This window comes from Gopherus evgoodei, chromosome 2 (genome assembly GCF_007399415.2).
Source record: "Gopherus evgoodei ecotype Sinaloan lineage chromosome 2, rGopEvg1_v1.p, whole genome shotgun sequence".
Taxonomy (NCBI): domain Eukaryota; kingdom Metazoa; phylum Chordata; order Testudines; family Testudinidae; genus Gopherus; species Gopherus evgoodei.
The window spans coordinates 92,778,591-92,794,760 of record NC_044323.1 but is presented as its reverse complement, the minus strand read 5'-3'; the positions used below and the strand labels follow the sequence as shown (position 1 = coordinate 92,794,760).

Genomic DNA, 16,170 nt, shown 5'->3' with positions numbered 1-16,170 from the left:
CTGGTCCTTGGTCCAGAGACAAAAATTTATGTTAACTTTGATATTACCCAAATTCTTTCACTAAAATTTATAAACATGCATAAAACTAAACAACTGTGAAATAAGTAATGTTGTGCATCTCAATTAAAACCAAAGTAGCAATCTCTGAAGTAGTCAGCAACTTCATAGCTGAATTCTTGCAGCTATATCAGTGTAAGTGAAAAAATTTGACCCCAGAGATTGTCATCTTCTGTGAAGTAACTTGGCATTACCGCAAACTGACACTTGCAAGTGTTCTTAATAGTGTTTAACAATATATACTTGCGGCCTGAGTCTTCTTTGCCTTTCTCTTGGGAGCCATTTACACTCACGAAAAGTCAATGGGAAATGCTACCATTCTGATGCATGTTACACCCAGTTTGCATTGGTATGACTGACTGCACAAACAAAGGACAAAGAAAATTCAGGTCTTTACTCTCTCAGAATCATGATCTGCACAATTATATAAATCATCTAGAATGGTCAGTCTATTTTAAATCTTAATTCACAATCAAGTTTACCTCAGTATACGTGTAGCTCTCGACTAAAGGAAAATTTTTGTAATACTGCCGACTAAAATGAATACGCTACCATAATTAATTCTAAGCATATCAGATCAGGGTTAGCATGTTTCTTTAAATGAATATTCTATGGACAAAACTCCCATAGATTTACCAGGTGTTTTGACTGTGTAAGGAATGGAGAAGCAAGTCTGTAATGTGTGTAGATTGTTTATTACAGCATGAAGACCTAAGATTGCTCACTTGATTTATTAGTGTATATAAACTGTAGAGTACAACAATACGTTTTATTTAAAAAAATATCTTCTGAAAGAGAAATATCAAATATTGGGTAAGTAAATTTTTTTCTTAGGAGAAATAAATAACACTAAGATCATGGAAAAATTCAAACCTTGGCACAATTCTAAGTAAAATCAAAAGAAATTGTGGCTGTTTGTGCCAGGGCTGAAGTTGACTCCGGAATTATGAGAATCGGGGCTTTTCTGTTCTAAGAAGATGAGGTGAAATCCTGACACTACAGAACTCAATGACAATGACTTTTTGGCCAGGATTTTACCCATGTTATATAGCCATATTTCTTAGCAGGGACAACATTATTCACAAGTATATTGAACATGAAGAAACTGCTTATAAAGTCATATATACTTAGCAATTCTGATTTTGCTCTCACACTCGTCATTCCTCTTTTTAAACTGACTTCACTCCATTCATTTAAAATGGAGTTACTCCAGATTTACACAAGTGTAAGTGAGAGCAGCGTCAGGACCTACCAGATTTCTTCAGAATTCTTGCTTAGTGGAAAAGATGACTAAAACGATTTGGAAACAGAACCAAGCTTAATGCTTTCAACGAGCATGACATAGGAATAATGATGCTTCTCATATTGTATCCATTAAAGTGCATCTAGATTCATAGATCCTAGGGTCAGAAGGGACCAATGTGATCATCTAGTCTGACCCCCCGCACAAAGCAGGCCACGGAACCCTACCCATCCACTTCTATAACAAACCCCTAACCTATGTCTACATTATTGAAGTCTTCAAATTGTGGTTTGAAGACCTCAAGCTGCAGAGAATCCACCAGCAAGTGACCCATCCCCACGCTGCAGGGGAAGGCGAAAAACCTCCAGGGCCTCTGCCAATCTGCCCTGGAGGAAAATTCCTTCCCGACACCAAATATGGCGATCAGCTAAACCCTGAGCATGTGGGCAAGACTCACCAGCCAGCACTCAAAAAAGAATTCTCTGCAGTAACTCAGATCCCATCCCATCCAACATCCCATCCCATCCCATCCCATCCCACATCCCATCACCAACCACTGGGCATACTTATCTGACGATAATCAAAGATCAATTGCCAAAATTAGGCACTCCAATCATACCATCCCTTCCATAAAATTATCAAGCTTAATCTTAAAGCCAGATATGTCTTTTGCCCCCACTACTCCCCTTGGAGGGCTGTTCCAGAACTTCACTCCTCTAATGGTTAGAAACCTTCATCTAATTTCAAGTCTAAACTTCCTAGTGTCCAGTTTATACCCATTTGTTCTTGTATCTACATTGGTACTAAGCTTAAATAATTCCTCTCCCTCCCTAATATTAATCCCTCTGATCTATTTATAAAGAGCAAGCATATCCCCCCTCAGCCTTCTTTTGGCTAGACTAAACATGCCAAGCTCTTTGAGTCTCCTTTCATATGACAGGCTTTCCATTCCTCAGATCATTCTAGTAGCCCGTCTCTGAACCTGTTCCAGTTTGAATTCATCCTTCTTAAACATGGGAGACTAGAACTGCACACAGTATTCCAGGTGGGGTCTCACCAGCGCCTTATATAACGGTACTAACACCTCCTTACTTTGCTGGAAATACCTCGCTTGGTGCATCCTAAAACCGCATTAGCTTTTTTAACGGCCATATCACATTGGCGGCTCATAGTCATCCTGTGATCTACCAATACCCCTAGGTCCTCCTCCTCCTCTGTTGCTTCCAACTGATGTGTCCCCAATCTATATCTAAAATTCTTATTATTAATCCCTAAGTGCATGACCTTGCACTTTTCATTATTAAATTTCATCCTATTACTATTACTCCAGTTTACAAGGTCATCCAGATCTACCTGTATGATATCCCGGTCCTTCTCCGTGTTAGCAATACCCCCCAGCTTCGTGTCATCCGCAAACTTTATTAGCACATTCTCGCTTTTTGTGCCAAGGTCAGTAACAAAAAGGTTAAATAAGATTAGTCATCATTAAAGAAGTGTACATTAAAATGGTATAACTGGATTCTTCTGAATGAAATATTCTAGAAAAAACCTGGCAGGCTCAGTACAGAAGCCAAAGATTGAAGTGAATGTGGAGACTGAACTATCGACTCTCATCTCTAAAGGTGGTCCTTTCAGGACAAAATTGACATGGCTTGGTGGAATGGAGTGAAGGAGCTTCCTCTGCCCCTGCCTTTGTTGTATCTATCCTGTGTAGAAAGGGATTCAGTCTATAATGCTATCTATATGGCAACTTTCAGAAGCACTTGGTCATTTTATTTTAAAAAAAGAAAAATAACCACCAAAACTTTACATTAAGTTTCATAGCAGAAATAAATGCAAAAATATTTGGCATGCTTATTAAAAGTTAGACCCGAAGATCATATCTCACATTATATGATGGAAGTTACTTGTTTTTTTTAATAGAACAAAGTGCACTAAGAACAGAGTGATCAGTGTAGATCATTAGTTATAAAGTATAAAGGAGCTACTATTACTGACAATTATTTGGATGATAAGATTCTCAAGTAGTCTAGGGTTGGTTTAAATCTGTTTCCTGCCTTTAGAAACAGTTCTAGGTATTGATTTTTAACAGTAATGACTGAATATAACAAACTGTTTATAGAAAAAAATGTAAGTATCTGATCTAAACCCGATTGGCCCTAAAAGACCAAATCCAGATTTATGGCAGAAAGTGATGTGCAGTTGTGAGCAAAGAATCTTCAGAAGACAGGAGTCTACCTTAAAAATCTTCATCATGATAGGTACTGTTGCAAGCACTTTTTGCAGAAATACCAAGAATTTAAGGGATATTAAGAATAATTTACCATCTCATCCTTTAAAGGTGACCTTTGCAAACAGATTTCAAAAAGAGTATTAGGACCTGGTAAAAAATCCAGCATTAAATAAAATAGATTCTCCAGCAATGGTCCAAAATCACAGATCACAATTTACAATAGCATTACTAAGCACTGGACGACTATTGTAGAATGCTAAAATATTTTCAATATAGGTAGTTTCCAGTGCTGTCAATTTGGCACCTTTCACAGATATTACATTCACTTTAAAAGAAAAATAGAAATTTCAAGTGATGCTGAGGGATCCCAGCCTGAGGAAATCCTAAGCTTTCAGTATGTAGAATGCATTTGACATTTTTAACTTATTTTGCATCTCTGCTCCTAAAGTACTCCAAATATCCAATGGAATCCATTGGAGTTTGAGATGTCCGAGGAATACATGATCAAGCATTTCCTATTTTGTAAGGAAAAACCATTTAAATCAGAAGTCTAATATATTAAAGTGATTCCTTCAACTTTTGTTCACAATTGAACATCGAATAATATGAAGCTATATTGGGCCATATGGAAGCTATATGGGCCAGATCCTCAATGAAGCTCCTTTGATTTTCAGCAGCTGAAGATCTGGCCTATGAGTTTTTGCAAAGCACATAAACACAGTGAGAACAATTATATCAAAGTGTTCGGCTCTGGCACAAAGCTCATTGTTTCAAGTAAGTTCTATAGTAGCATAGAGAAAAAGTTACTTATGATAATAAAAATATAGCAACTGCCAAGTACAATTTATTCAAAAAGGATAATAGACAACAGAAATGTGATATGCAAGCTACAGTAGAAGAATGAATGTTTTTACTACCTAAATGTGAGGTTAATGTACAGAATTCAAAGTAAAACAGATTAGTGATCACATTGACTATTAATTATTGACTCCAAATTTTTTTTGATCACCCCGTGTCAAAGCTGGGTTGTTCTCTTCTGGAGGGGTCAATGCCCCAGACCAGGAGAACATCCATAGTTCCATCCAGTACAGGAGGCAAGCCAAAAAGGCAATTCTAGGGGACCTCTGTGCACCAAAGAACAGTGGAGATAAGGGGTAGGGGTGTGGTGATGGCATGGAATGGCCAGTGGGTCTGTGACTAGGGCGATCAATTGGTCAAAATCCCTGCTCAGTGTGGGGGCAACTATATGGAGATTATTAAAGCTCACAACCTATGATGCTCTAGCTAGGTTGGGGAAAAGATTTCATCTTCCCATCCATCATGTAGCTCTCCTAGAGAAATACCATTTACTCTGCTTAGTGCAGTGACCAGGATTTAGCCTCTTGTATCACAAGTATGTATTAGTCAGGAGATGTAAGAATTTAGGGATGAAATCTCAGCCCCATTGATGTCAATGGGAGTTGACACATTGCCTTGGATGGAGCTTGGATTTCATCCTAATTTTTTTTCTCTCTTGTTAAGAGTGTAGGGGAAGTGGAAGGTCTGGGAAAAAGGTTGTGCACTGGAACCAAGAGAGCCAATATTTGTGAATATTGTATATGTGATTACTGACATGAGCATTTTAGATTAGTATTGTAATTTTCTATTGTACAAAATCAATTCAAATTCATACGAAAACATAAATGTCATCACATAAGAGTGGATGGGTGTAGGAATAATAGGGTCTGATTCAGCATCAAAATTCCCCATATTTTTAAAAAGCATAGGCTTGAGCCTGTAACATGCATTGTGAGCCCAGTCCTGAAAGCTTCTGATCTGCCAGTGACTCTGATGGGAGTTGAGGCTCCTCAGTATCTCAGGACCAGAGTCCCTGTTAGTTCTTGACAAATTTAGTCACACTGCATGGGAAAGAGGGTTTCTTCCCTGACATGTTGAAATACTGTTGTCATAAGGAATTTTCCAAATTATGCAACAATTAAATAAGTGATTGCTCTCAAACACAAGCAATATGAAGAAAAAATATTCTATCTGAATCAAATTCTCCTCTGGTTACATCAGTAGAACTCTATCTTTGGTCGGTCGAGAATTTGGCCCAAAATATTTTGTAGCCTGTCTATTATCAGAGAGACTCTACGCAACACGTGCTACTGAAAGTCGAACTAGGTTTTGGCCCTTGTTGCACAATGTTCCATAGGGCCAGCTACATTTAGGTTGCTAAAATATGCATCTCAAAATCTCTCTGTCCTTTATCATTGAGGCCAATAAGAATATAACCAATTCTCAAGCCTACTGGCCTTTTACGATTCCTTTCAATTGTATTGCACAGGAAAACAAAATTGTATTAGACAGGTTTACATTTGAAACCATTCAGGAAGCCATTTAAAATAGTTTTTGGTGGGTGGAAAAATGTCATGAAACATCTTGAGAAAAGGGGATACATCACAGTGTACTGTAAAATGAGTATTTTTTTCTAATTATGTCTTTCTTTATATTGGTAATTTTAAAATGCACCCATTCCACCACTCTGGCAGTACAGAGATATATCCACTGAGCATCCAGCAGAATTTAACTGAATAGCCGTTTCCATCAATCCACTAGGCAAGAGAAAATAGTATGAGTCCAACATTAAGTCTCAAACCTCAACCAGATCCTCTCTGTCAGTGAAATGAATGATTTTCTTTTAAACAGAATTTAAAAGCTACTAAATTACAGTATTTGAAAATACCGATACCAATGTAAGCTCACCCTGAAAAATACATTAAAATTTCCACCATTTCTTTGGTTGAATTAACTGGCTCGAACTTGTGCCTATTTATGCTATGTTTGTTTACATCTGGTCCCTGTGAAAAGAAATGTCTTGGGCAGATTTTGTAGTAAGTTGCAACACTGTGGGAGCTGTGAAAATCTTTGGAACTGGCACAAAACTTGTCGTAACTAGTAAGTTTTTAGACAAACTATTTTTAAATGTTTTATAATGGCAAAATTTATCAAATTAAGCTCAATAATTTATCTCAGTGCAAGAATGTGCACTGGCTAAAATTTTGAGTGCAATAATTTATTAACAACACTAATGTTAATGAAATCATAAGTCACTGGCCAGCAACAGAGAAATGTCATAACAATCCTTTTCTCTTGTGGGTGTAAATAATACCAGGTGCTGAGCACCCTCAAGGTCCATTGGTTTCAGTGGGAAATGAGAAGCATTCAGAAATTCACAGGCACATTTGGCACTTTGCTGGACCAAGCACATAATGCAAAATTAAAATTACAAGCACACCATTAGCTTATTTTTTAATAAGTGGCATGCAGATTGCAAACACAGACAAAAATTAGTTAGCAGTGAGTCACTTACAGCTTAGCCCTGGAACCCTCCCTTTAGAAAACCTCCCATTGAAACTAATAGGAGTTTCTTTTGAGCAAAGAGTGATGCCGAGGGGCTCAAAGTCAACTGCCGACTTAAAAAAAGAGAAGTGATACTTAAAGTAATAAGAATATATCACATTTATTCTTTTACAACACGCCTTCTTTGTTAAAAGTTCTACTTAATTTAGACAAGTGAAGTGTTTTGAAAAGTTAAGTTGGGACTCATCTTCTTAAAGTATCTTATCCAAAGCCCATTGATGCCACGGGAGAAAATCCCATTGGCTTTAATGGGTTTCAGATCAGGCCTAAAATGAGGTGACAAATTTAAAACTGATTTTGCTCATGCAGCTGCAAAACCACTTATGCAAACACACATGCTGCTTATATATGCACAAAATTCGCATTTTATATTGGATAGACATCCATCTAACCATGTGCAAATACAAAGTACTACATGTTCTTACAAAAGTGTCGACATGTAAATATGACTCTAATTTCTAAAAACCATCTAGAGAGAAATGTCAGATATAATCATTAGATTTTGCAAAGCACAGCATCACTGGGCAGGAAGCTATGTAAAGATTTTTTGAATATATACACGACTCGAGCAAGTAATATATTTTCTGAGTATAGGCAAACTATTTTGTTAAATAGCCTCTAATTTTTTCACCTCTATATAAATGTTGGAATAAATAGAGAATGCACAAGATATATGGTGCTCATCTGGGAACCTTCAACACTACTGAAATATCGACAACCTTCCATTTCTTCATTGTGATGCACATTTATAACATGAGAATGTTGCCTTGTTCTGTAGAGAATACTTCTTTGGCAGTTAGCTGGGTTGGGAACTTTATTCTCTTGCTTGTATCCCACAGTGACAAAGAGGAGACAAGGATTAGAGGCAGTAAAAGTGTTTTGAACCTGTGATAACTAGTAAATTCAATATACTGTTTAAAAAATGTATCGTTTACTGTCAGCCATGTGAAATGAGCAGACAGATAGCGATTTTAGTAAAGTTTTTTAGGTCCAGTTCAGTATTATTTCATGCACTTACACAAACTCAGGGATCAAATAATGTTTTTATCATTTCTAGTTCAGACTTTGAATAAAAATATTTTGATTGTGTTTTATCCAATTTATAGCAGGCAGCAATTTTTATAAATGTTATGATGTGACAAAAATTGATTTTTTTTGCAATTTTTTTGATCAGCTCTATTCCTAGAGTGACAAAATGAATACTGTGGCAGAATTATTTAAAAATAACTCAGGAGACACAGCAGAAGTTCACTAATTGGTGCTTTCCTAATCCACTCTAGGATTTGGACACAAACAGCAACATTCCCTCTATTCCTCAGCAAAGATTTGATAATTGAGTTCTCTTGAGAGCTCCATTATTAGTAATGCTTCATAATCAAGATTTTCAGAAGTGGTTGACTAAAGTTAGGTTCCTAAATACTTATTGGGACATTTAAGTGACTTAATTTTCAGAAGCATTAAGAATTATGCATAACACTCCATTACATTTGCCAAATACATGAACGATGCATTTCAGGATTCATCATCCTTGCTAATTTCTTAAGGGATATTTGTCACTGCGGGATACATGTTAATGTATTTACTGTAATTTCCCAAAATGGCATTCAGCAACAGTTTCCCTGAAGTTCTATCGTCTGGGTCTGCAACAGAATATATCTTGTATGTTCTTATATTATTTTAAGATGAATAATTAATTTTAAAAAATCAAAATGGTTCAGTTCTTTAGTGTGGAAAAGGCTTAAAAATTACTTTTCTAACTCTCTTTTTAAAGGTGTTAACCAAGGTTCTTAAATAGTATATACATTTAGTTCAGAGCAAATTTACCTGCTCATAAAATATTCTAGTGATATTTAAAGAGAGGTCTTATAAAAAGGTTTGTGGAATCTTTAATACTCTTCCCTTCAGGTACATCTACACTGTAATAAAAATCTCATGGCACCAAGTCTCAGAGCGTGGGTTAATTGACTTGGACTCTTGGTCTCGGGATTTGGTGCTAAAAACTGCAGTGTAGTCATTCAGGCTCTGACTGGAGCCTGGGCTCTTAGACCACTTCCGTCATTCAGTTTCAGAGCTTGCGCTCCAGCTCAAGCCTAAACATCTACATTGCAATTTTTAGCCACACAACCCCAGCCCTGCAAGTCAGAATCAGGAGACTTGGGCCAGTTGTAGTTGTGCTGCAGGTCTTTTATTGCTGTGTAGATGTACCCTTCTTCTCGCTATCATGGTGTCTTTTATACACAAATTGTGGGTAAATAAAGGGGAGATTTTCAAAGTCACAAACGTTTTGAAATGAACCAGAACATAAGGCGTACTTAGCATTCATTCAAAAAGTGTTCAATGTATTTTGAGTTTGGAAGCTAAGTTAGTGGGTATTCTCACAGATTCTTCTGTTCCACAAAAACCTGCATTCAATTTAAGCACATAAACTTCTGCAATTCCAACTCCCTAAAGCTGTAACTCATAAGTGGACAATTTACTCCCATCTTCAGAATTTAACAGGCAGTAACACTATATTATAGAGACTTAAAGAGTTAAAATACATTTGGCAATGAGATATTGTTCTCATGCTGAACTCAGAGTTAAGATTGTGTGCTTGCGTGCAGTTTGGAGGAATTGGATGCAAGGAATGAAATTGCTCCTCTCTTCCACTTTCAAATCTGTGAATTCTGTCTTTATTGTTTGAAAAGTAAAGGATGATACATATAATGTATTTCTGAATTTACTTAATTCCTAACAAATTCATTTCTCTCTCTAAAATGAATCCAGACATACAAGCAAAACTTGATTCCACCAAGATTCAGGCCCTGCCTCCTTCTACTGAACAAGATGGGAAAGTATCATACATGTGCCTCATTGAGGATTTTTACCCAAATGTTATTAAGGTGACTTGGGAAGAGGAGAACAAGAATGCAGAGAAAAATGGAGTGCATGAGGAAATCTGGCCCCCCGGTGACAATCAACAGTCATACTCATTGAGCAGCTGGCTGACCGTAGATAAAAATAGCAACAAGAATTATCGCTGCAAATATGAACATGAAATCAAAGGAGATTATGTTCCTATGGAATCTCCAGGTATATATAGAACTAGTTTTAATAATATAGTATATATTTAGAGAGGTCACTGTTTCTTTAAAATAAAACAATAAAATGTATTATTGTTCCTAAAAGGGTTTGCGCTTTCCAGGCCAATATTAGTTTCCATCTCTCCATAAGTTGCTTCTCCTTCAAAAGCTCAGTTTTGGCTCCTCTCCCCCAGTTTAAAATCTTTCTATAATGAAAGAAAATGTTGGCTGAGATCCGCAGCTATTGTAAATCAGCATAACTCCACTGAAGTCCAGGGCCGCCCAGAGAGAGGGATGAGTGGGGCAGTTTGCCCCAGGTCCCCATGAGAATATAGTATTCTATAGTATTGCAACTTTTTTTTAATGGACGGGGCCCCCAAAATTGCTTTACCCCGGGCCCCCTGAATCCTCTGGGCGGCCCTGCTGAAGTCAATGGAGCTCTGTAGATTTCCACCCGCCAGAGACCTGGCCTATAGTGTTTGGTTTTGAACAAGTGCTATATATTGCAACAAAAGTAATAGCACACACATCCCCCTCTTGCACATCAAAAATACCTAAGAGATGGGCCTTAGTCTGTCTACTCATCAGGACTATTTTCTTCTGTCTCTTGTACACTTATTAAACAATATTACCACTACTCTGAATGCCAACAGTCTCAGGCTCCCTCAGGCTAGACACAAAATCAGGCGACCAGGTTTTTATCTGCCGCGTATACATACGCATTTCAAAAGGGCAAATTCAACTGATGGGACAAAATGCATCTGGCGTTACATAAACAAAAACTTGCATACACAGAAGGACCAACGTCCAGACACTGCAATCAGACCTACTATTCCAGACACCAGCACCCATGAAAATGCCAAAGACTTCAAGTGAGCTAGTTACAGGCACAGGGCTCTGCATTGCTTGAGAATATGCATTTTTGCCAGTTTTATATCTACTTGGTTTTGCACGTCAATTATGTGCTACAGAGCATTTATTCTCTGAATGGAACCTAGGTGCTCATTTTTTAAAATACTAACTTTCCATATTTGAGTCACTGTAGTTATAATACTTTTACCATCTTTCTCTTTGAATTCTATCAAGAAAAGTATGCCTTAATTTTCAACAAGAATCCCATTTGACAATTAAAGCCCTTTTTACATGTTATGCTTTTATCAGACACAACTGTAATGCCTCTAACCACCAGAGGTTGTATCAAGTTTGCTGAGAATGACACCATGCGTTCCACAGGTAATTGTTTCTCAATTCTCATTTTCTATACAAGAATTAAGCACTATTTGATATGGTTAAGATAAAAGTGAAAATATTTTCTCTTTCTAGACGTGGAACATGGCTGTAAGGAGTGGGTGCTCCGGAGCTGGAGCACCCATGGAAGAAAAATAGTGGGTGCTGAGTACCCCCCAGCACCTGCCAATCAGCTGTTTGGTGGATCCAGCCAATCAACTGCTTGGGGGCAGGTGGGAGGCATTGGGGGAGGGTCCGGAGCAGGGGGGGAAGAGGTGGAGTGAGGGCAGGGCGCACTCGGGGAATGGGGTAGAGTGGGGAGTGGGGAGAGATGGGGCAGGTGGGGTGCAAGGCCAAGGGGAAAGGGGCAGAGCAGGGAGGAGAAGAGACGGACTGAGGTTGAGACCTTAAGGGAAGGAGTGCAATGGGGTGGAGAACCCACCCAGAAAGAAGAAAGTTGGCACCTGTCTCTGTACGTTAACATCTGCTGTGCGTTACCAAAAGGGTCCAAAACATAATGCCCATGGGTAGCTCAGATTAAACAGTGTAGAAGTCCTGCTGAAATACATGTTTTGGTGGTATTTGTTGTGCTTTGTTAACATGCCACATGGATCATTGTTCTTTAATCTGCACATGACACTTTTCCTTAATCTAAGATTTAACATGTTAATTTATAAAAAGTATTCAAAGCCAGAATTTTCAAATGGCACATAAAGGTGCTGAGAGCTTGAAGACTCAACTGATTTCAGTGTAATTTCAGTACTTCTGAAAATCAGACCATTTGACTGATCAGCTGCTTGGATACCAATTCAGAACAAACTTAGGCACCAAGGTCTGAAAATTTTGGCCTAAAATCATGGCAACAGCCTATTATAAGAAGTGCTAGCATTCTGCTTACTCCTTAGCAGACACCAGCGATACCGGCACTGAGAGTGCCTCTTTGTTTCTATCAGCTCTCCTGGATGGGAAGGTCTGAGCAGAATGTAGACCTGTTTAGAGGACACAATCAAATATTGATTTATGCGTAGTCTGATTAGGTGGTATAACTACTGCAATCAAACACCATGTATACCTTACGCTATCACATATGGTTTTATATTTATTTTTCTTTGCGGCTATAGAATATGTAACATTAACCACTTGTTGTTGCTGTATTTTGTGTAGATATTATGGACAGTTTCTTACACAGGACAGCGTATTTCATATATATTGTCCTACTCCTGAAAAGCACCATGTACTACGTCATCGTACTCTTCTTCATATACAGGATGCAAAGTCCAATCAAGCGCCAGGGAAAGAAACCTTAAACTTCTCCTTACACCTTCCAACGTCAGCATTCATGTCTGAAATTTACTTTGCTTTGCCATAAGCCTGTTCATATGAAACTAGAGTGACCAGATAATAAGCGTGAAAAATCAGGACGGGGATGACGGGTAATAGGCATCTATATAAGGAAAAAAAAAACAAATATTGGGACAGTTCCTATAAAGTCAGGAACTCTGGTCACTCACTTTGAAACCCCGTGCTCCAAATATTAAGACATGCATTTCTATTTGATTTTGTTGGCTATTTCTCTAATTAGCACAGATGGCTTCTTCTGCTTGAAAGCAAACAGTTTTCTACGTGACCATTTTTCCTATTATATTATTTTAATTTTGTAACTGTGAACTTCAAGAGATGAGGCTACACTCCTTGATTTCAGTGGGAATTTTGCATCATAAAGTAGTGCAGAATCAGTCTTTTAGGCTCTTGTCCTGCAAAAACACTTGTGCACACAAAGAACTTTTTGGATGTGGATAAGCCAATTACATTCAGTGAAATCAATGGGAAAACTCGTCCCATAAATATTTGCAAAGGGTGGAGTCCTAATCTATAACTTAAAATGTTTTGTCATTACATTTCTATTAATTATGCTTATTTGCCTTATAAAATATAAACAGGCTTCTGAAATATGACTAATTTTTTTAATTGAAAGATTAATGGATTTTAAATAAAATTCAGCATCGCAGAAAATTCTGTCCAGTTTATTTATTTAAAGGAAATCAATTCTGGGAACTGCAGGGGAGGGTTCTCTAGTGGTCAGAGACCTCTTTGTTTCATCCCCTGCACCCAACCATGTAACATATTTATATGGATTTTACCACGGTAGTATCTGAATGCCTCACAATCTTTAATGCATTTATCCACACAACACTACTGTGAGATAAGGAAGTACCATTATACCATTACAGATGAGGAACTGAAGTCTGCAGAGACTAAGTGACATGGAAAGCCTGTGGCAGAAAAGAGAATTAAACCCAACTCCCAGGCTAGCACTAAGCACTAGACCAGGCCTCCTCCCTTCAGACCCAACCCTGTCTCTCTCCCCCTCTCTCATATCCACCCATCCCCTTCAGCTCCTATCCTCCTGTACATCCATGCCTATACACACTGATATGCCTCCCCTGCCACTCCCTCTAGTCCTATCCACCACCCGTTACCTCCAGTCCATTTCCTCCTCTGCTCTCCCACCTGTCCCCTCCTCCCCACACTGTTTCCTGTATCCCACTGCTTCCCTCCACTTCTGGCAAACATCCCCTCTCCCACTGTGCTTCTTCTCACACTCTGGCTCCTGCACCTGTCTCTCTCTGTCTTCCCCCCCACACACACTCTTCACTCCTCTGCATTCGCAGTCAGGCTGCTTCCTCCTCCTCCTTACTGCCTGGGTGCTAGCAGCGGGGGTGGGGAGGCATTGATCACACAGAAGAGAGCGAATCCTTCCTCTCACATTTGGTGCTAAAGTGGCCTGCAGCACCAACAGTGTTTTCTGCCTCAAAACTTGAGCTTTTTCCAAACACATGTGAAAAGTAGCCCCCAAAATCCCCGAGGTTGGTGACACTGCTCCTCCCACACTCCGCCTCCCCCAGCAGGAACACTCTTCCCCTCCTGCCTGCAGCACTTTAGTGCATACGTCCCAACCTTTCCAGTGGCAAAAGTGGGCTCTGGAGATGCAGGGGCAGATGAGCCAAACCTCAGTGGTGCCATGACCCCATGTGCTAGCTCATGATGCCACTTGGTGGGGGGCCTGGGGCAAACAGAGGATTGTGGGGGTCAAAGGAGAGTCCCACAAAATCCAGGACTTAGTGGGGGGTCTGGTAACATAGGCTGTTGGCCCTTCCTCCTCCCTGTGCCTGTGGTTGCAGCATCCCCTTCTCACACTGCTCTCTCCACTGCCTGCTTGGCTTTTTGTTTCCTGGTCCCCCCCCCTCCTGCCGCCTCCTCTTCCTCACACGGACTGAAAGCAAACAAGCGCGATGGCTAAGGAAACAGCTATGTCACAGTTGTCACCACTGTCATGGGCAGGGAACTTTGCCCATTACATGGCCCCTGCTGCCCCGCAGTATCAGAGAGTTAGGTCATTTTGATCAGCTGCCACACATTAACAGGTGGTGCCTTCGCTTTGAGCCAGTGGGTCCAAAGGTGGCCGTGACCATGGAGTGACTTGATCTGTTTTTACCATGACTGTCCTGTGAATTATACATAATTTCACTGGGATAAAATCGTATCTAGAATCATGGTGGTGGCTATGGGTAGGCTGCCTCTCTGGCCCCTGGCTCTGCCCACTGAGACTCCACGCCACCTACCACTGCCTGCGCAAAATGGACCTCAAAATGAGGTCTCAGCTCACTGCTCCTGTGCCGGCTCAGGCCCGGCTGCTTTCCATGAATCCGCTGCAAACACCAGGCCTGGCCCCTCCTTGGGCTCTACCTGCAGCCATTCCCCCTATACCATAGAGAGGAGGCACCACTGGTGCCCGAGCTGCGGCTATTCAGCCTCTCCCCCTCTCACTGCTGCTGTGCTGCATGGGGGGAAGGGCACAAAGCAGCAGAGGAAATAGCTCCAGGTGGGAGGAAGGAAAAGGTGCCACCACCCGCTGAATGAAACAGGTGCTGGGAGCTGTTGCACCTGTGCGCACCATGGTTGTGTCATGGCAGCAGCCATGGCTCACTCGCACATGGGACAATTCTGGTTTATGCCCCACCCGCACTTCTCCACTGGCTGCTTCCCTACCCAGCTGTGCACACACTGTGGTGGCTGCTCATTCACAAAGGTGACCCAATGGCAGCAGAGACAGGGCCCATTTGAATCACCCAGAGATCACTCAAAGGGTCACCTGTTGCCAACTAAAGGGTTATTGGGTTGTGGTGGGGAGGTTTGCTGCCAAGGCCTTTCAATAGTCACCAAGTCAGCAAAAAATTGCCAAGGTTGGCAACACTGAGCAGCAATTACAAGGAAAGTCCTGCTCAGCCCCCAGAGCACCAGGTTGCAGCATGTTCAGTAGCTTTGTGGAGACGCCACATGGGCAGACTGACCACATATCTGAACTGGACTGGACACATCTGGACTGGGAGGGCACTGTAGCATGCTTATTGCAGATGAAGTCTTCAGGGACTGGAGCTTCCAAACTTGAAAGTGTCTCTTGACATGTGCAAACTGAGATTTTGATATATGTGGCCAAATTTGGGTGTTTTTCTCACCCGAATTGTAAACAACACAGCTGTAAGAATTATTTAATATGGGCAAAAAATGGATTTTTCTAAAATCTACTTCACACAAATAGCTGCACCATTTTGTCAAAAATATTTTTTTAACATCAGCTGAAAGCAGAAAGCTGGCATGGAAAGTTTCAGCTAGAACAATTTATATTTGGCAAGGGTATAAGCAACTGAAAACAGGGTCTTGTAATGGGAAATTTCAGGCAACGTTAACTTACAGGCATCTATCACTAAAGTGTGCCACCTATAATTAAAATGTTTGTCTATATCATGCACCTTGAAATTCCAGCCCTGCCAGTATCGGTGTCTTACCACTTCATCTACCTACAAACCAACCCATTTTTGTTTACATTTAATGAAAATATAAACACCTATGTTAATGTATAATTATGGTTGGACATTTAAAATAGA

General features: G+C 39.9%; 1 protein-coding gene across 1 annotated transcript in view; it reads left to right on the top strand.

The window, feature by feature from the left end:
• Window positions 1-13,226, top strand: part of LOC115644971 (immunoglobulin gamma-1 heavy chain-like) — a 63,986-nt gene extending 50,760 nt beyond the window's left edge. The window contains exons 8-11 of the mRNA XM_030549394.1: window positions 9,702-10,007; window positions 10,836-10,840; window positions 11,152-11,230; window positions 12,389-13,226. Of these exons, the coding sequence (XP_030405254.1) occupies window positions 9,702-10,007; window positions 10,836-10,840; window positions 11,152-11,230; window positions 12,389-12,531 (533 nt within the window). The 3' untranslated portion in view covers window positions 12,532-13,226. The remainder of the gene's footprint in view (window positions 1-9,701; window positions 10,008-10,835; window positions 10,841-11,151; window positions 11,231-12,388) is intronic.
• The last annotated feature ends 2,944 nt before the right edge of the window (window positions 13,227-16,170 follow it).